Raw genomic sequence first — 26734 nt, forward strand, 5'->3', positions numbered from 1 at the left:
ACAGTTTTGGTCAATATTTATTAATTAATATTTATTACTAGTATTATTATTAATTAACATTAACACACATTTTGCAGGTTTGTGTTCCTGGTCCAGTAGCATAAAAATAATTCTCCACAATATTTATTATGGAAGAATTGAAAACGTGATGGTGAATTCGGTGCTGTACTAACAAATTACACCCGAAATTAATCCGAATCAGTGACTCATGAGGAGTTAACCATTATAAAAATCCTGTTTTTGAGAAAAGAGGGAGATGAACAGACTCACTGGCTTGGCCTCTGTGTCATCTTACTGACTGGATCAGCTGACTGAAGCCAAATGCTCAGATTTACTGTAAACCATCCTGAAGTAAATGAACTGTTGAGAAGAAAACACAGCCATGTTCACACGGCCAAGTTCAAGTTGTAGGAACATGGAGCAATTTACTTACAGTACTTACAAAAAAAAAACATCTTCAGCTGTTCAGATTCATGTTCATGGCTGAAAGCTGTGGAACCTGATGAGATCTTCTGCTGTTGTAGCTCACCCACATTGAGTTTTTGTGCATCCTGAGATGCTTTTCTGCACACCGTGTTTGTAAAGAGTGATTATTTGAGTTACTCTAGCCTTTCTGTCAGCTCATACCCATCTGGCCAGTCTCCCCTGAGCTCTCTCCTCAAGACTTTTTCTGCACATTCAGCTTCGGAAATACTCAAACCAGCACATCCGGTGCCAACAATCATGCATGGTTTCCTCTCACAGCTTGCATATAACAAACAGGGATGAATCTTCTATTAATGAAAGGTTAATTTTTCCCACAATGTCTAATCTCACACTGTTGCCAGATGTTGTTGTCTTGTGCTATTTTGCTGCCATGACCTGCTTCTGAGCTAAACGGAAAACCTTTTCTTCTATAGATGTGATCTTTACCTAAATGTGTGAAAGTCATTGAAAACATTGTAGAATGCTGTAAAAGGAGAAACTCTGTGACACAGCTTGCTTTGTGCTTCCGCTCACGGAGACTCCGCTCCATCTGTATGCGACTGAGAGAGCGTCTGGGAAGATTGAAACATTTTTGGACCCATTTTGGGATCCAGACAGAGGAAATAACAGGCCGGATATTTAAAGGCAGTCTGTTTTTTTCTTTGCCACTCTCTGAAAAACAAACCCAAACACAAGTGTGTGTTTGTCAGAGGGCAGTGATTTACAGTTGATGCACATCTGGTTGTGTAAGTCAGTTTTGAACCGCTGTGTAATTAGAGGTGCCTGATGTTCTATAGTAGAACATAGATGTAGATGTAGATACTATCTATAGTAGTGTATGTACATGCGCGGTGCTAATGGCTTGCTGTTGCAGGGGACGTTTTGTAGTAATGCAATGGAATATTATTAATCCCTCTTTTTTTACTTATCTCGTCCACAGTCCATCCATTTCTCTATACTTTATCTCTCTCTCCTGCCTCCTGTGTCACAACCTTACCTTGCTCTTTGTTTCTTTACTACTTTTCTGTCCGCCCGCATGTAGCTCCACCCTCCTGTTTACATTCCCCACACCATATTTGGATGACTCAAGGTCGAGCGTGTGTGTGTGTGTGTTCATGTGCATGTGCATGTGTGTGTGTTCATGTGCATGTGTGTGTGTTCATGTGCATGGGTGTAAAACTCTGCTGTGGACTGCTGGCTACTCTGAGAGGAATCATTTTTTCTTAGCTGGGATCCTTCTGCACATCAAGAGAATCACCACAAGGGACTACCTGGAAAAAGAGTGAGAGAGAGAGAGACAGAGAGGCAGAGAGGCAGAGAGAGAGGCAGAGAGAGAGGCAGAGAGAGAGAGATCATAGCAGAAATAGGAGGCAGAGATCAAGAAAAAAAAAAGGAAAGTGGACGAAAGAAAAGACGACACAGGGGAGCTGTTATCACCTCATGGTAAAGAATGTAAGCTGCCCGCCCCCGCAAAGCTGTACAGAGAGAGTGAGGAAGCAAAGAAAAGCAAGAAGGAGAGAGAAAGAGTCCGAGAGAATGGACACGAACCAGCAGGAACGCACGGTTAGAACTTAATCCCTCTCTTCTTTTTTCCTCTGTCACGGACACAATGCCTATTCCTGTAGCTTCTTTATAAGCTTTGACTGTTTATGGCTCTTATCTGCTGATTTCAGATGCAGTATGCAGATATGTTCATAGTTCAGGAGCTCTATGACATTTGATTTTGCAATGAAGTGTCCCTGTGATTGTCTAATGCATGCAGAGTTTTAATGGACCGTCAATCATGCAGTGTTCTACAATTGTGATGTAGTAATGTAATAAGGTTTGTGATAAGTAATGCAATAAGCTTTGTGCTCTGGATAATTTGATGTTTGGGTAATCGTGTGGTAATGTGTGGTAATTTATGGAAAAAAATTAATAAGGAAATTAGTGCAGTGAAAAAGATGAGAGGACTTTGCTAATAATTGGAATCCTGCCTTTGTAGATTGCAATATATTATTTATTTATTTATTTTATTTTATTTTATTTTATTTTATTTTATTTTATTTTATTTTATTTTATTTTATTTTATTTTATTTTATTTTTTATTTTTCTATTTGGTCTAACCAATGATAAGAAGTGTTATGTTAGAGACGCACGAGTGTTTTTGTGGTCACTTGGATACTTTTATGTGACAAAAGCCTTTTGGTATGACTAAAACTCCTGTGAATGATCTCATGAAGAGTGGATTGTTGAGGCGTGTGTATGTGTGTGTGTGTGTGTGTGTGACTAGCCAGCTGTGGGTTATCACTGGTGTTTGCCACATCTGCTGAGTTTTTTGGTGATTTGATAGCATATTGGTGTGTGTGTGTGTGTGTGAGAGAGAGAGTAGCCAGCTGTGGGTTAACACTGGTGTTTGCCACATCTGTTGAATTTGGTGATTTGTATAGTGTATTGATGTGTGTGTGTGTGCTCATCCTCTACATTAGCTAATATTTCTGCTTCCAATATCATCCATGTCCATTCCGTCCATCTGCTTTGTGCATCACTTCACCGGTGTTACGCAAACGTTTCGTATCGAAGCGTCACAAATTGGCTTAGACGAACACGGAAACACACACCAGGCCATGCTGCTCATACTGACTGCATTAAGAGGCACTAAAGCATCATCCTAACACGATCCAGAGATTAGAGGACAAAGTAGGAGGAACACGGTTCAGACAACACCCTTGTCTAATTGTGTGTGATTACAGAAGTTCATTATGTGTTTAAAGCTGAGTTTACTGTTACATGGTGTAGCCATGGTGACATGATTTTAGAACTTGAAATTGCATCCCGATTAAATTGAAAGGAACTCCAATGAGTTACCTCATTGAGAATGAAGCTTGCCCTAAGGATATACGATATATCCTCTGCAATATCATCACCTAAGAGGCAAACTCTGTAGATTAGACTCAGGGTCAACTATGCTGATTCCTCATGGCAGAATATATTCCCTGGAATGTGCCGTGTATCCCGACATATGGAAGAGATTGATTAACTGCTGAGATTGGAATGCCGTGTGAGAGAGCACTGTGTAGGTCCCTCACTGGGCTGAGGAGTGGACGTGTTGGGGGTTGCTTTTTAACGTGTGATATTGAGCTTGTGATAAAGAACGAAACTTGGTGCATGTTTGGGTTTGTACAAGCTGCTGGTGGTGCCATGAAAGGTAGGCATGTTACCTGACTGTAGTGTGTGTGTGTATGTGTGTGTGTGTGTGTGTGTGTGTGTGTGTGTGTGTGTTTGTTGGAGACCGTATACCTGTCTCATTATAGAAAACTGTAAACAGAGCCATATTTTATTATCTATGTTTCACCTGGAGCTGGAGATATATAACAATGCAGGACTCTTCTTTTCTTTTCATTCTTTTACTTTCTTTTTCTATTTCTTTTTTTCTCATTTTTTTCTTCCCTTCATTGTTTGTTTTATCATGTAGGATGATTCCTATTTGATGCATCTGCTTTATTTTATTCGTGTAAAACTACATTTTCTTATGACATGTATGTGTCCCTGTTATTTGTAGTGTGTGTGTGTGTGTGTGTGTGTGTGTATGTGTGTGTGTGTGTGTGTGTGTGTGTGTTTGTTGGAGACCGTATACCTGTCTCATTATAGAAAACTGGAAACAGAGACATATTTTATTATCTATGTTTCACCTGGAGCTGGAGATATATAACAATGCAGGACTCTTCTTTTCTTTTCATTCTTTTACTTTCTTTTTCTATTTCTTTTTTTCTCATTTTTTTCTTCCCTTCATTCTTTGTTTTATCATGCAGGATGATTCCTATTTGATGCATCTGCTTTATTTTATTCGTGTAAAACTACATTTTCTTATGACATGTATGTGTCCCTGTTATTTGTAGTGTGTGTGTGTGTGTGTGTGTGTGTAAAAGAGAGATGACATACATTATCAGGTCTGATCAGTGCTCAGCTGCTGCTGCATGAATGATGAGCTAGAACATAGTATGACGGTCAACAAAAGTAAATCTAGACAAAGCTTGTCTGTGTATGTGTGTGTGTGTGTGTGTGTGTGTGTGTGTATGTGTGTGTATGGGACGACACCTTAATAACCCTTTGTCAGTGTGTTGACGTTGTGTGTCTAGACTGTCGGCTCTGACACACAGCGTCACAAAAAGTGGAAGTGTATGTCAGCAGAGGATTCTGGTGTTTCAACACACCTGTAGAGCGGAGTGTGAAGAACGTGTGTTTTTTAATCCGAAGAAAAATCACAAACTTATTTTCGACAAACCCTAATATGAAATAGTTGCTATTGATAATCAAGCACATCTAGGCCCATGAGTAAATAAGCTTGATTATGATCAGGTTCGGTTCCTGCCTCTGCCCTTTGTGTGGTGTGTTCTCCCTATGGGTTTCCTCAGGGTTCTCGGGTTTCCTCCTCAGTCCAAACTCATGTGTTTATAGCTAATTTACATCTCTAATTAGTCTGTAGTGTGTAAAGATGTCTATGTGTGTGATTATGCCCAGTGATCCATTGCCACTCTGCCCAGGATGTCCCCCAGCTTGTACCCCCGAGTCCCCTAGAATAAGAGCTACAGAAAATAAATGGATGCAGTCAATTTCTTTACATTTTTCTCTCCAGGCAATTTAATTTGAAAATGTCTATAAATAAAATTCTAATATTTTAATTATTAGCAATATAAACAATACATATGGACACCCAAATACCTTTTCTTGTGTGGCAAAAACAGACAAATGCCTTAATCTCATAATCTCTATGTTACTAATATAGTGCTTAAAAATACATAGGTATGACTAAAAAAAATAAACCCTGATATTCTGATGCTGTTTATTGAATGTTAAAACAGGCCATAAAACATATCTTGCGTATAGACACTATAGAGGCTATTATTCTTATTCTCTGTGCATTTGCCCCCCAGCTCAGCTGACTGAATGCGCAACGTCCTCCGTGAGCAGTGATTCTGGACTCTCCACTACGTCACTGAGTATTGGAGCAGCAGGCGCAGGACTCCAGAGCCAAAAAGCCACTCTTCAGGTCAGCATGGCAGGAGAGCCGCCTCGTGCGCAAGTCCTTACCTCTGAAATTGCCATCATAAGCGACGGAGATGAGAGAGCGACAGAAAATCTTCATTATATAGACCCTGCTTTTCACATGAATGGTCAAAGCATGAGTGAACAACGAGAAACCAATATCCTAGACGATGAGGATGAAAGTACATCTGTTGCTATAGTGTCCGACTCTAAAGAAACAGGCTTTAAACTTCCTGTTTTGAGTAGACATGAATACCCGGTTCAGTCAGAAGATGCTGGACACACTCGCACACCATCTAGCAGTGATCAGACACACATATGGGTGAAGCAGCAGCAGCTAGTCTCTGTCAGTTCTTACATGTACAACATGTCGGATAGACTGGAACAAAAAGTGCAATCAGGGATTAAAAATGTCTCTTTTGAGGCAGAGCCAGAGGCAAAGGATGATGAATTTGCTTCCCTCGCCTTGGATATTGACCAGTCAATCGAGCAGCTGAACCAACTGATCCTAGACCTGGACCCAGAGTTTGAACCTGTACCCACACTGGCCAGAGGTCATGTGACTTGTTCAACCACCAACGGAGTTGGATACTTAGTTGGCCAAGCAAAATCCAGCCAATCAGGTAAGATTTTCTTACAGCAATGGCTCTGCATTGCCACTTAGACATAAAGATGCTTACCTATTGTAAATAAACACAAGATGTAATAGCAATAGTAACTGCCTATGCCTCTGAAGGAAATAGTTCCCCTGAGTGATTGTAAACACTGGGTAAACAGAATCTTGTATGACATTTCACACAGCTCATACTACACTTTTAAATCTGACCTTTCACACTATACATCCCAAAAACCATGTTCTTATTTTTATATTTGTGGCCTCAACAACCATGATTTTATAAATACAGTAAGCAAAAATAATAAAAATCAACTTGTCCCATGCTTTCGTGTCAAGGACAGGTCTGATGATATTGTTATCTTTCCTAGTTTTGTCATTTCTTTGGCCTTTTTAAGTGTGTCATGTAGTTGACCAAGCGTTTGTTGATATCCAGCTTGTATCTTGTATTTTTCCCCTCACTACAGCATGTTACAGTAATTACTGCTCACTGACTATTAACATGCTGGTTTTTATCATTGTCCCATTTTTAACTGAACTTCAGACTGGTCCTACAGAAGATTTTAGACCTAAACATTTTAATGAGAACATCTGGTTTACTTTAGAACATACAGTGAATATACATCACACCTTCAAATCAAAAAATGCCCTTCAAGCTATTTGACGTTGCCCACTGTGTGAGTAAAATTGAAGGTCCGTTGACTCACTCTCATGTGCTTTCGTAACTCGGAAAGCTTATGTTGGCTTGAGTGGATTAACGCACACACACACGTACAATGGACCTCTGTGTGGAAGGCTGAACAGGTACAGCTAAGGAAAATAAACTCCTTCACACTGGAGTGTATCGCTGCAGGCAATACTTAGTGTGTGTGTGCATAATATGTGTGTTTGGGTGTGTAAACATCTCCAGGTAGAGCAATTGTGCCGCTTAACTAGAATTCTTTGTTTAAACTCTTTTGTCATAAATCTGTCTGTTTGTATTCATCATCCCATGATCTTGAGGCGGTTAAGTGCTTGGAATTCGGTATGGAAAGTTTCCATGTTATGATAAAGCAATAGATGTGACATTGGCCTGGGGTGATCCCGGTTTCCTCATGCAGCTTGTCAGATAGGGGTGCAATTAAACGGCATGTAAACATGTACTCAATCACTGCAAAAGGGAAACTTGTATGTTTTTTTATTCAGAACTTGAATAGCCATACAGCCTGTGCTCCAGGTGTGCGTCTCTCTCACCTTTGCACTTTGAGCTGTTTTGCTTTATGTGATGGTGGATGGTTGGTAGTATATGAGCATATGCTTTTAATTCTATGCTTTACTCTGATGGTAGCAGCTGTTCTTCTCTGTTCTATACATAAATAATGCTTTTTATCCATGTAGATCTTGATCACTACTGACTACTGAGAAGAACAAAAGTAATTTTTTAGGTTATTGATTAATTCTATGCCAACTAAAACAAATTGACTTAACACAGATAAGCCTGGTAGTTATATCTCCTCTTCCTATAATGTCGTATTAGGAATTACCGTCTGACTGCAAGTTATGGTTTCAATGTCAGGAGGAGGAGCACAGCAAGGGGGCGGGGCATATGACTGATGAGGATGCACAGGAGATTTTTGCTTTAGCTGGTGTCTTCATATTTTAAATAATTCAGATGATGATAATGATAATGTTCAATGAATATGAAATGCTATTTTCAGACAGATCCACTGTAATCTGATAATCAGGCAATATATAAAATATTTACTAAGACACAGGAAAATGGGTCTTTTGGCACCCCCAGTTTTATCAACCAACACACTCAATGAGCTTAGCAATTTAATTTGAATCATCTTTCCAAAACCAGAACTCCATCTAAGTACCATTAGTTACAGTACCTCCTTACTCGTGTCCTTATTCATTCCTGAACAGTGCTCTGAGAGAAAAGGTGCAATGACGCCACTGTCGAAAGAAATAGAACGGATGTTTATACAGTAACTCTGGAGTGTGTCATGTTGTGTGTGTCTCTGTTTGAAGATGAATTGCATGAGCGCTTAGGAATGCATTTGAGGACTTACTTTCCCCAGCTCTTTGTTTTACAGAGGCCTGTCTTCAACTGTCAGAGAATTGTTATTAATAACATTGTGATTATGGTCCACTTTTGCAGTTTACCTCACTGTAATTCTTAATGTTAGATGTTGTCACGTCTCAGTTTAAAGGTTTTGTAATGAAAAAGATTTCACATAATTTGTAGAAGCGACCATTTCGAGCAATTCAGTTGGTTTTTATTGGTGTGTGTGGAGCACAAATGCAGTCATTGGCTGTGCTGAGGTTAGCCACGGCTGCAGCCCAAAACGGAGCGGGTCAAACCCTGGGTCATCTAATGCAGCGGTTAGAGTACATGAGTTTCACATCAAAACTTGCTGATAGTCACAATTGACCTTTCAGTTCAGACCAAGTTCATCTTTCATCCTTTCATCCTTTCATCCATCCATCCATCGGCCCATTTTCTGTAGCACTTATCTTTCACCTGGTCGATCCCAGGAGACACAGGAGACACACTAGACAGCATGCCAACCTAACAATCAATGTGCGCAATCACACACACACACACACACACATATATATATATATACTGTACATATACACACTACCACTGCATGAAAAGTGTGATTTTCATCAGTTAACAACACTGTAAATTGCCACAGAATTTCAGGTTAACGACTGTTCACGGGAATGTGCAGGCAGCACAGATCATTTTCGGGAACTGCCAAAAAATTGACGTGGAATAGGCTTGGCAGTTGACCCCCCCATGTTCCTATCACCTTGGCCTGGGTTTAGCTTTCATATGTAAATGACTACAGTACAGAAAATTTTGAGATGACAATCTGCCTAAGATGCATGTGTCCAGAGTCCCCAGAGGAAATCCTGAAAGCACAGGGAGGACATACAAACTCCATCACAAACAGGGCAGAGGCAGGAGTCCACCCATGGAGCTGTGAGGCACACATGCTAACCACTAAGCCACTGTGCCCCATAATTTATCTTCCCTCTTGATAAAGTTCCAGCCCAGTCAGAGTCAGTGAATATGAAATGATGTTTATGATATATATATACTACTTTTGCTTGCTTTTCTTTTCGCTTTTTTTGGCTGTTCACAGAATCTAGTGTGATTTCGTATACATTTTGGGCTAGAAATCACACTAGATTCTGTGAACAGCCAAAATAAAGCTAAAAGAAAAGCAAGCAAAAGTAGATTCAGGAAGTAAATTAAGGTCACATTGTGGTCCTAAGCTTACTTGCTTAGGTCTGAATATGTCTATGAGGGAAATGCTATCTTGTCTATTTGCTAACATTGGAATATTTATTATATTTAAGAGTGGAATAAAAAAGCAGCAAGATCAAGATCAGTTTCAACAGATTACTAATCAGCAGAGTATCTGATGAACAAACATGTACAGTGTTCAGTCTTTTTAAAAGTATAGTGTGTAGTGTAAAGCCTAACTGTTTGGCAGGGCATTTCTTAAAAGGCCAGACCAGTACATTTGCCCAATGTCATAATTTCTTCCATGGATTGCTAAATCTCAGCAGTATGTATGTGCATGTGCTTAAGAAGCAGAAAAGCACAGAACACTTCATCCTGTTAGAAATATAACATTTGCCATTTATATATTGTATACAGTAAAGTGTATATTATTAAACCCTTTTTCAAGCCTCACCACTAACCCAAAACTATTAAGCAAAGACCAATCCCAACACATTATAATGACTGCATTAGGTTTTCCCTTTGATCCTGGAATACTGTATTTCTTGGAATTGCTATTAAACTCTCTCTTTTTTCTTTCTCAGTCTGGAGGAATAAGCCGATTACTAATGAGCCTGCATCCAGGTGCAGCGAAGGTGATTTTTTCCAGCCGTTATCAAATCCTGCTGTCTACAAATCATCTGAGGTACACACACACACACACACACACACACACACTCATACAGTGCCCTCTTCATAACCAGGGTATGTTTGTCATCCATTATGACTAATTCCACCTCCATATAGAGTAAACATCTGGCCTGCTTTGTGTGTGTGTGTGTGTGTGTGTGTGTGTGTGTGTCAGTGTGGAGGTTTGTATAGTACTGACACAGTGGATTTCAGTCATGGGGCTGACAGTCTGTTATGGGTGGATCCTAACCAACCTCCACAGACACCAGCATTTCCTGTGACGCCTCCTACACCTTACAGTAAGTCCAAGCAGCTTGTCTATGTTAGAGTCGAGAGATATGATTCAGATAAAAATATATCTTTAAGTATCACGATGAAGACCTCATATCCATAATATGTATTTTATTAAGTTCATAAGCTACATTATTTCCTGTAAGATTTACTCAACATAATGTAACTTCTGCTACTCCACTATTTGAATAAGATCAATGTGTAATAAATAATTTTAACATATTGAGTGTAAAGCTCACCTCATGCTTAATGTTACACTTCTCATCTCTGCAAACACAATCGACCTTGAAAATCGCAAGATATTTTCAAAGCGTGGATAGTTTTTATCCTGGAAATTGTACAGGATACTAAAAAAACCGAGACTTTTAGCATTTTGAAAAGATCCACGTTACCTTTCTGCACTGTTTGAGTTTTTAGAGAAGAGGAGAAGTTTCCTGCCTCTGTAAAGTCAGTCATAAGTCGTAAGCGTTAAATGAATTAAATATGTGTAAAACAAATGCTGTAAATATTTAGACTGCAAATTTTACAAATTGTAAAACATCTGTAAATCTGTAAAACATTTATAGTAAAGTACCATAATATTTCAGTGTTGTATATATTCTATATATATATAGTCTCTCCAGGAGCATTTTGTGATTGTTGTGGTATTTTGTTGTGGCTTTTCTAAAAAATCTTTTGGATTTTTATGCTTTTTTGTGAAACTGGAGCCGTCTATTGAACTCCTACCAGTGAAGACACAAATGTAATTACTTTCTATGTCAGCTGTACTCAGACTCTAAAACTGAAAGGATATTGATATTGAAGCCTATTAAAATATAAGGATATTGATGTGTTTTGGACATACAAGTGGCTTGGCCCTGCACGTCCATTTATATATCAGCCGTCCCTGGTGTAAATCGTTTTTCCATGCTGTTCATAACCTGCATCCATCTAAACTGCACTCAGTTTCCTCATTGTTCATTATTACAATGTTGGCAGTGTGCCTGTCAGAGAACCCTGTCAGAATCAGGCTGGGATTGCATGTGAGCCTTTGTTGTTGTTGTTGTTGTTGTTTTTGTGGGAGGCTTAAATGTAAAGTGTTAAAAGCAAATGAGAGATTATCAAAAGAAAAAAATCTTATTCTGCCCAGTTCATTACACACACACACACACACACACACCCTTTGAATGCAATTAAAACATTAAATTAAAAGCAAACACTGAATTTCTAAATTTATTTCCATGTCAGTGATTATTTTCTATTTTATTTTACATTTTTAGCTTGAAGCTAAAAGCTAAAAGCTTTTTTAAAAGCTTTTCTTAAAAGTTTACTGCCACACCGACTGACAAACACACACCACACTATAATCATGAATTTCTATGCTGTCAGTGAGCATTTATTTATTTATTTGTTTGTTTGTTTGTTTGTTTGTTTGTTTGTTTATTTGTGTGTTATTTTTTATTTTACTTCATTTCATTTTATTTATTTAATTTAACTTTATTTTACTTTATTTCATTTCATTTTATTTTATTCATTTTCATTCACTTTTAAGGCATTTCACCAGTTCCACATTTATTAAAGACCTAATACCTTACCATGCTAATAAAATCATTTCACAATGTTCCATTTATTAGATATAGGTCATTATCAGTTATTTGATTCTGTGGCTATAATAGCCAGACTGAATCCAACATTGAACATGACTATGAATATCAGTTTGCAGAATGTTTCAGTTTATCGTCTCTAAATCAGTCTCAATAGAGTCACTTAAATAAATGAAATAGGAACAGAGGCTGATTAGAGCAGATAAGACATAACAAATACAACCAAGTAATGAGGGCAAGTGTACTGATGCATATTACAGTATATTATCAAATCTAATAATATGGCTTATGTATGCTACTTGGTTTAAACTGCATCTTGTGATTGAATGAAGTCAAATTAAGTGCTTCTTTTGTTTCTATCTTGTATTTAACCAGTGAAGGGTGTGTATGACTTTTCCCGTGTGAGTCTCAGCTCTCCGGCTGGCACACAGCACCTGCTCTCAAGGACACAGCAAGGTAAACTCAACTCACCTGGCTGCTCTTATATAGGAAACAAACAAAGCTTTGTAGAATCAAGGGAGTTCACAGAAGTTAATGAAGTCAACTCTGTGTGAAGCTCAAAAATGTGTAGCTGAAAAATTTGAAATGCCATTTTTTAATGAATAATTTTGCGCCGCCTGATTCGGTACAGCTGGTCTGAATTCCTTTGAGACTCCCTGCACTATGTTGACCCGTAGTATCATACAGGGCCACTGGCACAGGGCCCACTATACACACACAGTTTATGATTGTGTGTGTGCGTGGGTGTGTGGGTGTGTGTGTGTGCGTGCAGACATACATGCTCACTTGCTAGACAGGCAATTGTGAGATAACGAGAACAAAGTATCAACCCAATACTTCTGTGTGCAAAAAAACTCCACAAAATCAAAATGTGTGTAGCTGCTAAAATAGCTCCTTCTGCTGCAGGAAGTGGCCTTGTGAGCCAGGAAATGGACATCCTGTGCCTCAACCAGGATTTTTTAAGGATGTACATATCTCTGTGAGGCTGTGGACTGAAAACTGAATAAAAGAAAAGTTTAAGCCACTTTAAGATTCCAAATTATTGAAATATTATTATATGATTCAGGTTTTTAAATATTTATTTTTAGACAATAACCTTTTACACTTTTATTATTATTATTATTATTATTATTATTATTATTATTATTATTATTTTTTACTAACCAGCATTATTCTATGTTTCAATAATTCTCAATAATTCAATCCTTATAGGTTCTTCTAATACTCTGTATTATTGCTCCTAAAATAGAATCATGCGTTTATTATACAAGCACTCTGTCTGAACAACTGACAAGACTTCTATCTCTAACATGCTGTTTCTTTGGAGACTTTTTTCAACTACATCATTCACTATGCTGGATATATTATACTGAGAAATCAATCAATTGCATAAAATGCGAACAAACAGGAAATGGGTTGAGGCTCTGAGGTCCTAAAGTTGTGAGTTATCATTTCCTGATGTGATAAAATTATATGTGCTTCCTTAAAACCTCTCTGTTGTATTTTAAAAATAAACATGGGAAAAGTAGTAGATTGCTACTGAGTGACTAAGAGAAGAATCTAAATATTTATTGAGCTGCTTAAGAGAGAGAGGGACAGAGAGAGAGGGACAGAGAGAGAGAGACAGAGAGAGAGAGAGAGAGAGAGAGAGAGAGAGAGAGGGAAGGAGAGAGAAGCCAATTTCCCAAACAGACTGAGGTACAATACCAAAATAAGAGAGAGTCTTGGGGAAATAAGGAGAATAAATTATTGGTAAATTGTTTTACCTCTTTAGATAAGTGCAGCTCACCGTAGCAGGTCATCTATTTTGTATTTATCTACAAACATATGTAAGACTCAGTGCTTGTAGTAACAGAGCTGTACAAACCCCAGCACTTTCATTTAAACAATATATTTTCTCTGTACACTCCTGAAGGTCTTTGGAACACTCCAAGAATCATTCTCATGAAAATATTTCTATAATCTTCTACAAACTATAAACTTGTAGTCACAAAAACATTTCTACTGTCAGAATGTTCCACAGGCTCATTTATGTTTGCAGCACTAATTTATTTTGTGATCACAATTCAACTCAAATATTCAATAATATTCAGATTTGACTGAATATTAAACACAACATGTGCACTGTCTTGTACCAGGAACCAGAAAACACAAAGCCTGATGTCCTGTCCTGTCCTGTCCTGAGGACTCAATGCTGTCCTGTTCTGAAGATTCTGTAATGAAATCTCTGTCCTGTCCTATCTGGAAGAGTCTGTCATGTCCTATCCTGTCCTAATTACTCTATACTGTCCTGAAGTCCCTGTTCTGTCCTGTAATGAAGATTCTGTCCTGTCCTATAATAAGGACTCTATCCTGTCCTATCCTGAGGACTCTATCCTGTTCTGTTCTGTTCTGTCATGTCCTGAAGACTCTGTCCTGTCCTGAAGACTCAGTCCTGTCCTAAAGACTCTGCCCTGTCCTAAAGTCTCTGTCCTGTCCTAAAGACTCTGTCCTGTCCTAAAGCATCTGCCCTGTCATGTCCTAAAGACTCTGTTTTGTCTTGTCCCAGAGACTCTATCATGTCCCAAGCCTCTGTCTTCTCCTGAAGACTCTGTCCTTTCCTGTACTTAAGACTCTATCCTGTCCCATATAAGGAAACTTACCAACTATTACAAAGCTCTGAGACTTAAGACGACTTTCACAAACATCACCTGAATGCCTCTTAATGGAAACTTCACCATGTAAATAATTATACAGTTTATTTTGTTAAACAGCAACAGATCTCTTTCTATTTATTATTAGCTATAGATTATCTGCCATACTATACTCTTACAATAAAAAACGATTACATATTACAACTACCTTATTGATAAAACATTGTTTATATAACAGTTGGAGATGCTGCTATAGAAAAGATATGCACAGCTCCTGATTTGATCACAACATAAACACAGTTATTTATGGTAGCTATTATTACCTTTGAAAAGACCTATCATTATCATACAGCTTCTGCTTGGCTAAATACTCAGACTTGTAACTGATGTACGCTGATTTTTTCCCTATGGATACTGACAATAGAGCAGCCTGATATTTTATTGCCTAGATGACTTAGAAACTTCTGGGTATCAAGTCTATTTAAAAGTATAACACTAATTAGCATCCTTAATAAGTAACAAGATTCAGTTTTATGTATTCAGTTTCACACACACACACACACACACAAAGAGCAGATGTTTGGAGTGCTTGCACATGCCACTTGAGAAGAAAGAAAGCGAGCATACGGACATCAGTAAGAGGACATCCTAACCTCTGACCCTGTGGTGCTGGCCTTTTGCTCGGACAGACAGATTGTGAAGGTCTGCTGGATGCTTAGTGAAAAGCCTGAGAGCCACAATGAAGTCATATGGTAATGAGCCTAAAGTGTCCCTGCTTTCTCTGTCCCTCATTCATGCACCAGGCGGGGGCAGTCGTCTACCCTCCTCCTCCTCCTCCTCCCCCACATCCTCAGACCTTCCCCTCACTCTCACGCCGTCCCTCCCTCTCTCCCTCCCTTTCTCTCTCTCTCTCTTTCTCTCACTCTGTCCCTCCCTGTGTCTCCTCACAGCAGTCATTCAATGGCACATTACTCTAGGAAGAAAGGATGGAGTAGTTTTCCATCTGGACTCTCGCAGATCTCAGCCAACTCAATGACTTCATTCAAATAGAAAGCGTGAGCGTGAGTGAGAGAGAGAGAGAGAGAGAGCGAGAGAGAGACAGAGAGAGAGAGAGAGAGAGGGACAGTGGAGAGTTGGACAGTAACTGTGTAACATGCTGTTATTATTTGTGACAGAAAGCAGAGCACAGTAACAGCAAGACACAAAGAGAGTGAACTTTTAGAGACAGACACAAACTTTTAGTGATAGTGAGACAGAGACGTCTGCAAGACTTTACACATAGCCAAAGGAGTCGGCCTTTTTTCTGTGGAGGAATCTCCCATGAGGATTTCCTCATCATGACTGCTTCTCTAGGTATGTGTGAAAAGTTCTTTCCATGCATGTATGTATGCAAAATTTGTTCAGATTAATACCAGTGTGTGTTGTGTGGGTTGTGTGTGTGTGTGTGTGTGTGCTAATGGATTAGCCATTTGCTGTATGTGTCTCTGGCAAGCTTGCATTGTCTACTCAGACAGCAGGCACTGTAAGAAGATCCTCGTCCTATTAGAGTAGATCTCTTCCCTGCCCTTGTCTTTTGATTCTTTGCTCTTCTTTGGCTCTTTCCCTTTGCATCTCGCCTGCTGATAACATGCAGATTCCAGCCCAAGGAAGTGTGTGTATTTACAAACAGGCTTTGGAATGTCACTGTGTTCGTATGCAGATGTCTTCCCCTATTTATTTTGTCAGTTCTGATCTTGGCCTCCTCTTGTTAAAAAACCTTTGAGCTCTTTCAATGCTGTAGTATATATTGCATGTGCAAGATTTTGTGTCTTCTGAAAACTCTTCCTGTTATGCCCAGTCCTCCAGTTTTGGAGAAGAATCTGTGTGAGGCTTTAACTCAACTTCCAGATAAGTCTGCAGATCAGGGCAGATAGGAGCAGCTTGTAAACACCATTAAAGCACATTAAAGATATTTGGCTAGTTGTCCATGCCTCAACAACTACTTTACTGCAAATAAAATGATCTCTTAACGTTTAAAATATGTTGAATATAGGCAAATTTAACCAATATTTGTCTTTTGTAGATTAGTTTAGTATCTACAAGTATAAAGCAGTTAATCATTTCTTTCCTCATTTCAGGAGCTAAATATTAGCATCAAGCATTTTTATACGAATGAAAGCAACTTAAAAATAAAATTAGATTGAAATGAATAAATATTGCATTTGAAATAGTAAATAGTTAAAATCTCTCCATGATTTAAAGGTCTTTGAATGTCCTCATGTCCCACGCAGACATATTTTCACACAAACCAATGCATAGTTGTGGAAAATATTCAGTTTTAGTCTTTTCCATCTGACTTTTCTGGCTATCTACAATATGCTACATAAAGTTCACCCAGATAAACAGAGAAAGCAAGAGAATGAGGTTTTGCTGGGGAGCTACTGTGCTGTGTGTAAGAAAACAAGAGACTGGAATCAGAAACTAGGTGGACATTAGGCACTGAAGTGTGTGCTGATCTTTAAAGTTGTCTATAGCTCTTTCTTTTTTACTGGGTTTGAGTGTTTCTGTGTGAAAAGGAGTGTAAGAGTTGTAGAATATCATTTGTTGCTTTTAAGCTAAACCAGACAGAAGCAACGAATCACAAGGACATCTGATTGCCTACTTTTATCATTGAATATCATGGAATCTGTGAATCCTGAAGCTCTATGTTTAGTAAATATTATGTTTTTATTACTGTCCCTGATTCATCGGTAGTGAGATATAGAAACAGAGCCACCTTTGAATCACAGAGAAAGAGCAAAAACACATGACTTACACCATACAGACTTTCTCCTAATTAAAGCAATGGGGCTGTTTTTCAGCCTGCCTCCTCCTGGTGAAGTAATGTCTTGGTTCGGAACATGCGCCATTAGAGGAAGTCTTAGCCTAGTGCTCTTAAGAAATCGTTAAAGAATGAAATGCACATGTATATAAAACCGTAGCGGTTACAGCTAAAGAGGAAACATTAGGAGCGTTGTTTTCAATTGGACGGTTTGGTTTCTAATTAGACGGCTTGTGGTTATTTGTGGTCATTCGTATAAAATTAGAGCAAAGTCCTGGCAATTCAGTCAGGAGCAATTTGACTCAAGAAGGTCTAATTTTATTTGCAGGAACAGAACATGAGAAGTGCTCAGGAAAATGTGTCTCACGTTTTCTAATTCGCTAGTAACCTTAGACACTGGTATAGATAGATGCTTTTGGATATGATGTGGCAAATGCAATGGAATAAAGCAATTGCTGCAACTTGTGTATTATAAGACAAAGTGATGTTTGAAGTACATTTTCTTCATCCATGGAAGGTAATAAGACGAATTACTGACATTACCACACTCTATGATGTCAGCTTATTGTATTTAATCCTGAGAATTGAAATCAACATGAGCTAGATATGATTTATTTATGTCTGCATGAATTTGCATAGGGGTAATAAACACAAAGGGAGCAGCTGCTGCATATGTTGCTACAGTTCTATATATAGGTGTAAAGTTTGTGGTTAGCATGTTCTCGGTTCGATAGTCTACAAGTCCTCCCAGTGCTACAGGTTTTTACTCCAGGTACACCGGTTTCCTCCCCCAGTCCAAATATATTCGTTATAGGCTGCCTGGAATCTTTAAATTGTCTATAGTGTAGTGTGTGAGTGTGTGTGCAAAATTGTGCCCTGTGATGGATTAGCACTCCATCACCCGCCTCGTGTCCCAACTCCCTGGGCTAGTCTCCAAGTTCCACACAACCCTATGTAGGATAAGCAGTTCAGTAAATGGATGGAGAATGAATATCATGAATATTTCTGCTACAAACCATGCTCGATTTGTTTCAGATATCATTAGCAAGTCTTTATTTTTACTGCTATACGTAACGTTTAGAAACATTTTCTGAGTAACAGAGCAGATGATGGCTTTCCAGAATGTTCCATTAGGTCTGATGACGTTATGGAAGAAAGAGCTTCATCATGAAAATGATTCATAGCATTACAAATAATTCAGGAATATTTTTACTAGTGTGTAATACCATTACACTAACCATTATTGAGGTCAAGAAATTTTCTTGTCTCTCCTTTCGCTTACCCCCTGTCTCTCTTTCCATCCCCCACTATTTTCCCCAGTGCAGCTTTGATCACAACAGCTGAATAGTTTTCAACTTGGCTCTCTCTGTGTGTGTGTGTGTGTGTGTGTGTGTGTGTGTATGTGTGTGTGTGTGTGTGTGCACACGCACATTCCTCCTGTGAATGGTGAGTTTGTTAAGCCTGTAACACTAAAGTCATTCTTTGTCTTTCTGGCGTGCCGGAGATATAATCCAGAGAGACTCTGTTGTTGAAATAAATAACTGACACGCTTTTTAATCCTTTGCAGCTTCTCAAAATCCCCAAAGAATTATTTGATTATTTATATTTCTTTTTTTTTTTGTACAACATGTGGTGTAGTCGTTTGCTAAAAATAGAAATCCCTGGCTCACTATAGGCTGGATATATGGAGTGGGTTGTGAGTATTGTACTGTCTAAAGCACAAGATGGTCTTTTGTGTGCATCGTTCTCATACCAAACAGAAGAATAAGACCAGAAAGAAACCACCCACAACATACAAATCAGTTGAATGTCTCCATGTTAGACATTTGTCTACTAGCAGAGGATACGTTTTAATATTATGTGCACCGCATGTCTTAATTTTGCATAGAATTTTATTGTCCCTTATTGTCCCTATAAAGACTGAATGAACTTTAATCAACTTCTTGCCATAATCAGATTTTTTTCCTGTTATCTTGTCACCCCAGTGTTTAGCTAAGCTTATTTTATTTCTTTGCTATGCAGGATTGCATGCAATAACACCATAAAATGACAGACGACAGAAAGTAACCAATGACACAAGTTTACATGCGGACAATTCCTGAAGCTAGGAATCTTCCAAAGCCATATTTGATGTCTAACATAACCCTCCTGTGTTAACATAGACCTCATGTGAGTGATGCTGCATCCCACCTACCTTTGTAGCTCTAAATTTCGAACCTCAAACAAGATAAAACCAAAACCCTCAACCCTGAGTTCAGCAAGTGGCAACAATTCGACATGGTGGCTCACATCATGAACTGTCTACAAAGTAGTGCTTCTTAACTTTCTACATCTATGTCTATAACACTGCCTATACAGATTGCTGTGTTTCTGCTGAAGGAAATAGACATCATTCATCACAGTTAGCTGGCTAGCTTGTTGCTGACAAAATACAAATATGGAGACCTTGAAAATGACGTAATTCCAGCTTACTTCCTGAGCTGAATGCAGCATAAAAACTGCAGGCAGATCTTTTGGTCTCTGGTGTGGAAACGTCATCTTCTCAACATTAATCCATGCACTGGTTCAGTCCTACAGGGTCATTTATCATCCTGGTGCTTGAGTCTGTTTATTAAAATTATCATTGTGGAACTTTTACCTATCCCTTCTCCTCCATATTCGCTTACATGCATTGCTCTCGAGTTCACTTCCACTGGATGACCCTACAAGTAAGTCTCTGATTAAATAGGGCTTGGTATTTCAAAGCTTTTGGGTATACTCGTTGAGGTTTGGGTTTTTTAGGGTGAGTCATTTTTCCCCACTTTATCCATCTGGGAACTTAATTTTAGTCACTAATTCTTTTTACTCCCAAAATGTCTGTTTATTCTAGGTACATATACTGTAACCATGGCAAACTTTGTTATTGCACATTGTTGATAGTAATAATTTGGAATACCGCTGGAACTTCTGATTTAATTGGACCTTTAACCTTGTGCAGTTACCAGCCCACTGGACCATAATTATAGGTACTAACTTCTGATGTTTATTGTATATTAGTGTATATTGTATATTGGGGCGATGGCAGCTCTGGGTTGTTGACCGGAAGATCAGGGTTCAAGCCCCAACACTGCCAAGCTGCCACCATTGGGCCAGGGGTGCTGCATCATGGCTGCCCCTGTGCTATGACCCCAATCCCCAAGGATGAGATATGTGAAGAAAGAATTTCACTGTGCTGTAATGTAAATGTGACAAATAAAGACAACATAACTTATTGTGTGAATTGATTCCATCACAATAATAAAAAAAAATCCTTATAATTCACTTACTAAATAAAAAGATTTGGATTCTGACCAGAAGAACTGCTTATTTTTATGTAATGAAGTAGAGAATTTAGTGATAATTTACTTTGCTACTGCGTTGTCCAGGATGTTGTTTTTAGAAGCTCTTGGTGGAGGAGAGAGATATTGTGTAGAGCCCCCTCTGTGTAGCGTTATGTGCACTATGTCAGGAATGCGTTTGGGTGTGTGTGAGTGGTTAAGAGTGTGTGTGTGTTTGTGTGTGTGTGTGTGTGTGTGTTTGTGCAGCCCACCAGCCATTAACACTTAAGACACATACATTCCATCACATGCATTCACTTTATAACTCTTGATTGTTTATTTTTATATGGGTATGTATGTTTTTGTTTTTTTAAATTCCTCCCATGTAATACGATTTAAAGTGTTGACATTGTGTGTCCTTTGTTATTGGGAAAACAAACCACACTGTCCTAACTGCGCAAGTTTCATTTCTTTATAAAGAGTGACGAGACAATTGCACATGCATAAAGTTCTTGGATTCAATACACTGCATTAAGAAGATTTGTTTTGTGCTCTTTCCAGAATCACGGGGATATATGGATAATATGACACACTCTTCTGTGTCGTCAGACGGAGACCTGTTTCACGCCGATGTAACATCAAGGCCCGCCCCATGCCAGAGAGGGTTCGGCTCCATGCGCTCAGTGAGCACTTCAAGTCCACTTCCCAACATAGACAGGTAACGTCTCTCAAACCTACTGACCTTGCACTGACCTTCTATCACATTTCATTTATTCCAAATCTAGGTAAACAAGCTCAGTATGTGTTGGTGGAAAAGATCAAAATGAAAACTAAAACTAAGTGAGAAATAAAGCCAGGGGTCTTCTAAACACAAAGTGATTGTGTGGCTTCCAACCAAGCAGGAGCCGAATCTCATTCCTCTTGTTTAATCACATCAGGGTTACGCCGAATTGGCACTGGATTCAATACCCTTCAGCCCCTGCATGTCACATGACCCTGAATGTCACTGAGCACTTATGCCTGTTTTGCATTTCCACTAATCACCATGACCTATTTAGGTTCCAGTGTTTCTTTGTCAAGCTTCTGGTGATGTCACGTTTTGCTTGTTGCATCGTCAGGCATAGGCTCTTTCACATTCAGTAACTTTTGCTACCTTGGTTATTGCTTCACCATTTGTTTGTTTCGTTTGCACCATGTATGCATATCAAGTGTGCGTCCTATTCAGCTGGTATAAAAGCTTGCAGCCACATCATGCCTTTGTAGACAACATTGAAAACTCCTGAATGAAAATAATTCAAAAATGTTCATAATACCATTTAATTTATTAGTCTACAACCAAACACAATTATCCTAATGATTAAGTATTATAAATGGCTTAGCGTAATAAAAGCAGTCAGATCACAGTGATGTTAAATTCTCAAATCTGATTGGTCAGGGCATTTTCCATAACAGCATGGCCAGGTTTATTCATTTGCTTTAAGAAATATGTTATTCAACATATATACTTTTCAATGGATCTATACTTTATTCTGATATTCTTTCAACTCCTTTGCCCATCCAGCCCTGTTTCAGCTCATTCATGGTTAGAGAGTGGTTCTAACACGCCTCTGAGTTACTACACACCCCAGCCTTCACCTCCACCATCACTTTCCACCCCTAATGCCCACAGCTCCCCTCGTGCCCTGCCATCCAGCCTTGATGTAGGGAACTTGGAGCTTAGTCTACTGGAAGCAATGGAGGGTCTGGAGTCTCTGGGCTTGAATGGAAGACAGCCACCGCTGTTACCTCAGAAGAGGAGAGGGATGGATGGAGGAGAGCTCTCCCTGAACTCACCATTCTGTCTAAGTGGAGGTTCCAGTAACAACGGGTCACCTACTGCGTCTTCGCCAAGTCCAGGTAAAATAAATGAAACCTTACCTAGCAGCTTGAGATCATTATTTCAGATTGAACAGCTTGGTGTACTTGATGCAGGAACTGTGTCTTAGTGGTTAGCATAATTACCTCACACCTCCAGAGTTGGGGATCCCATTCCTGCCTCCGCTCTGTGTGTATGGAGTTGCATCTTCTCCCTGTACTTTGGGGTTTTTCTCCAGAACTCTGGTTTCCTCTGCTAGTCCAAAGACTGGCATTGTAGGCTGATCTCCATCTCTAAAATGTCCATAGTGTGTGAATGAGTGTGTGTGTGAGGGTATTGCCACTTTGTGCCCCGAGTCCTCTGTGATAGACTCCAGGCTCCTTATGACCCTGTGTAGGATAATCAGTACATATAATGGATAGTTAGATGGATGGATGGATGGATGGATTGGATGGATGGGTGGATGGGAGGGTGGATGGATGGATGGATGGATAGATGGATGGATGAACACCTAAATACTCACCACCCTTAAAAATATAATATTTTTGTTTTATGTATGTTACTATAACCATAAGTAATTGTATGATGTATTAAAGTCTGTAATATTTCTAAAGGTAACAGTAAAGGTAACTCTTGATACTGTTTCATAAGAATTTCTGTTCATAGCAATGGTGAAGATGAACAGAATTCAGTCATAGCAGTGAGTTATTTTCTCACTGTTCTAACATTTTTAATCACATAAATAGAAAAGTAAAAAAACTAAAGAGCTTAATTTCAGTAAAGCTAAAAAGAAATCCCGAGTCATAGTACTTTCAGTTGCTATACAATAATATCTGAATTTAAGTAATAATAAAAAATTCATAAAGGTTGCAGGTGTTTAGCTCAGGCATCTGACTGCAGGATTTAACAGGTTTTGCTGCACAGATTTAAGATATAGAACAAAGTAGGTTCATTAGACATTTTTATTTGATTGTATTTACAGGCACAGCTATAAAGGATCATATAGATGACATCATCTATATTTTTCTACTGGCTCAAAATTTAAACAAAATAATGCAATACAAAAGGTGGAAAAACCATTATTTAATTGCCTGGGTGCTGTACATATATACAAAAATAGACAAAAACTACATTTATTGAAATGCTATGAGCCAGCACTTAAAATAGTACTTTAAATGAAATAAATGAATGAAATTAAATAAAAATAAAATTTTTAAGATTAATTTTTTTCTCCTTGTTTCATGACCTCCATCAAGTGCAGATCAAGGATCGGATCCTCATAAACATGAACATAAGACAGTTACGTGTGTGTGTGTGTGTGTGTGTGTGTGTGTGTGTGTGTAAACCTATTGTCAATTTACTCTCTAACAATTTGGGCCAAAGAAACTATTCCAGTCCAAAGTCATGAAAGATAAGAGAAATCTTGTTCAGCAGAACTGAAGACTAAAGATGTTAATCATATTGTTTCCACATTGAACAGATTCCTTTTCCAGTAAAGCAGTCAACGTCAAATTTGTTCAAGACACGTCAAAGTTCTGGTATAAGCCGGACATCTCCAGAGAGCAGGGTGAGCATCCAATCGGGATTCATAAATATGTCCCATTTTTGAATTCGACACTTTTAGTTAATGTTCTGAATGGTGTTTGTTGGTGTGCCGTAGCCATCGCGCTGCTGAAAGACAAAGAGCCCGGAGCCTTCATCGTCAGAGACAGTCACTCGTTCAGAGGAGCGTATGGACTTGCCATGAAGGTGGCCACACCCCCTCCTTCTGTCCTACAGCAGAGCAAGAAAGGTGACGAAGCGAAGAATACAGAGCCTCTTATTCTTACGCTGGCTTTACAGTTTTTCATTTTTATTCTTTCCAAACATTTGATAAGCTTTATTTTGTTTTCTTTTTTCTTTTTCTTTGCCTTTGAATTGAGACATGCAAGTCTGCTAGAGTTTATTGCCACAAAGTGTTGTTCTATGCACCAGTATGCAACTTCATAATGCATCTGCCTCCTTCACTTAGAGGAAGGAAGCAAGGCACACACACACACACACACACACTGCACTTAACAGTGTAACACACTTACATCCTCAACCACATATACAAAATGTTTATATCCGTCTTCAGAGTGGGAAGTGGGAGATAAGGGGCTGGAAGTAATCATAACAAAACCAACAAAGTCTCAACTCTTTCTTAGGAGATTACCATTACTCCAAAAAATTATGATAATTTTAGCAAGTCTAAAAAACTCCCCAAAGCAACAAAAGTTGTTAATTAAGCACATTATTTAATTCATATGTTGTAAAAAATAATAGTATTAAATATTATGAATAACTAAGCAAGTAGAATTACAATAAACAGAAAAAGGTGTGTGCTAATATTCATCTGCCAACAGGTCCAGAGTTAAAATACCACATTTTAATTTTTTTATTTATTTCATAGCTTTGTAATAAAAAAAAAGCAGTACATGCTTTGTATTACATACAAAGCATGTAATAAATGAGGATATGAAGCTAATGGGTGTAAGTGTTGAGGATGCAGAAGATAGGGATAGGTGGAAAGAGATGATTCACTGTGGCTGCCCCTGAAGGGAAAAGCCGAAAGAAGAAGAAGAAGAATTTATTACATAGCTATTTATTATTTCGTTTATATAATAATAATAATAATAATAATAATAATAATAATAATAATAATAATAATAGTAATAATAATTAATATAAAAATAATATTTGAATAATAATTGACTTGGAAACCACTACATGTAACATGGACACACTGTTAACTTCAGCCACTAGTGCTAGCAAGCAAGTTTGAATATGTCAGTCATACAAAGTGGGAATTACATACTTTATACTCTGTTGTATTTGTCATATTCTCCAATATTTACTTAACAGCATCCAAACCTGTCAAAAATAATCCATAAACAATTATGATTGTTTGTTTTGTTGCTTTAGGTGATCTAACAAACTAGATATACTGCAGTTCTAATTTTCTGTAGTTACAATGTCATTATTCTCATATTTGGAAATCACATCATGATAACTTCTTAAATGTTACGCATATTTTGCGACTGTTTTGTGACGTGACACTTATACGTGAACACGTGGGTGTGTTTTTAATTCAAGGTTGAAAATTTAGTGCTGTGAAAACAACTTTGAACGATGTACGTAATCAGAATTAGCCTCCTTGTGGCTTTTATGTGTACTGTGTGTAATTAATGCCAAACTAATGCCCTGTGTGTGTGTGTGTGTGTGCACGCAGTTGGGGATCTGACCAGTGAGCTTGTGCGTCACTTCCTGATCGAGTGTACACAGAAAGGAGTGAGACTGAAAGGCTGCCCAAATGAACCCTACTTTGGTATGTGTTTGTATTTATGTGTGTGTGTGTGTCTCTTTGGCCAGTCTATGTAGGTGCAGGTGCAAAAGTTTTGTAACTCTCACAAACTTTTACACCATCATCTCCCTCTAGTGGCCAAATGTTGAATTTGTTTCATTCGATATATAAATCATCATCATCATCATCATCACAGAATGCCTTTCTGTCTCGTCCATCTCGACTTCCATGTAATTTGAATTTGTTCTTAAATTGTTTCTAGGAAGCTTGACAGCTCTCGTGTGCCAACATTCCATCACACCACTGGCCTTGCCCTGCAAGCTAATTATCCCAGACAGAGGTATCCTGTGTGTGTGTTTCTAAGCATTAGAACATACACATTCTAAGCATTCTTCAACCTTAAAATTATAGCCATTTCTCTGTATAACCCCACTACTTTCTCGCTTACAGACCCTCTGGAAGAGTTGAACGAGTCTCAAGGACAGACTTCGACAAACTCAGCCACTGAGTTACTGAAACAAGGAGCAGGTTTGTAAGCTACTGTGAAGCTATAAATCCCACTAAGGATATGTGTCTGGTTTAGGGGTCAGTGATCTGTATGTCTTCGAACACAAATGCAAATACTTTTCTGTTCTGGTTGAATGGAGAGTCAGTGTTCGAACCTCTGTATTGGAATTGATGCTGAATTGCACTGTGAGCTTTCTATTTCAGGTGATTTCTCGCTATTGGAGAAAATTCTCTTCGGTGTACTGGTTGTTGAATTAAATTACGCATCATGTGTAGCGGAAATAATAATTAAAAAAATGAATGGTGGAGAAAAGCACACAGTGACTAACTTAGATTTGACCTCAAGGCCTGAATCTAGGCTACAGGACTACAATATTCCTTCTCAAATCATCAGAATAATAAAGACACACAGTTTTATGCTTCTTATATAAGTA

The 26734-nt window shown here is 38.5% G+C and overlaps 1 protein-coding gene across 2 annotated transcripts in view; it reads left to right on the forward strand.

The window, feature by feature from the left end:
• Positions 1-26734, forward strand: part of si:ch211-191a24.3 (tensin-3) — a 44837-nt gene that overhangs the window by 14567 nt on the left and 3536 nt on the right. For both annotated transcript variants that reach the window (XM_058379274.1, XM_058379276.1), the window contains 11 exons: positions 5379-6113; positions 9929-10029; positions 10189-10312; positions 12263-12343; positions 21178-21334; positions 22178-22512; positions 23952-24038; positions 24132-24263; positions 25722-25817; positions 26056-26133; positions 26244-26321. In XM_058379274.1, coding sequence (XP_058235257.1) covers positions 5379-6113; positions 9929-10029; positions 10189-10312; positions 12263-12343; positions 21178-21334; positions 22178-22512; positions 23952-24038; positions 24132-24263; positions 25722-25817; positions 26056-26133; positions 26244-26321 — 2004 coding nt within the window. The remainder of the gene's footprint in view (positions 1-5378; positions 6114-9928; positions 10030-10188; positions 10313-12262; positions 12344-21177; positions 21335-22177; positions 22513-23951; positions 24039-24131; positions 24264-25721; positions 25818-26055; positions 26134-26243; positions 26322-26734) is intronic.

Source organism: Hemibagrus wyckioides, linkage group LG25 (genome assembly GCF_019097595.1).
Source record: "Hemibagrus wyckioides isolate EC202008001 linkage group LG25, SWU_Hwy_1.0, whole genome shotgun sequence".
Taxonomy (NCBI): domain Eukaryota; kingdom Metazoa; phylum Chordata; class Actinopteri; order Siluriformes; family Bagridae; genus Hemibagrus; species Hemibagrus wyckioides.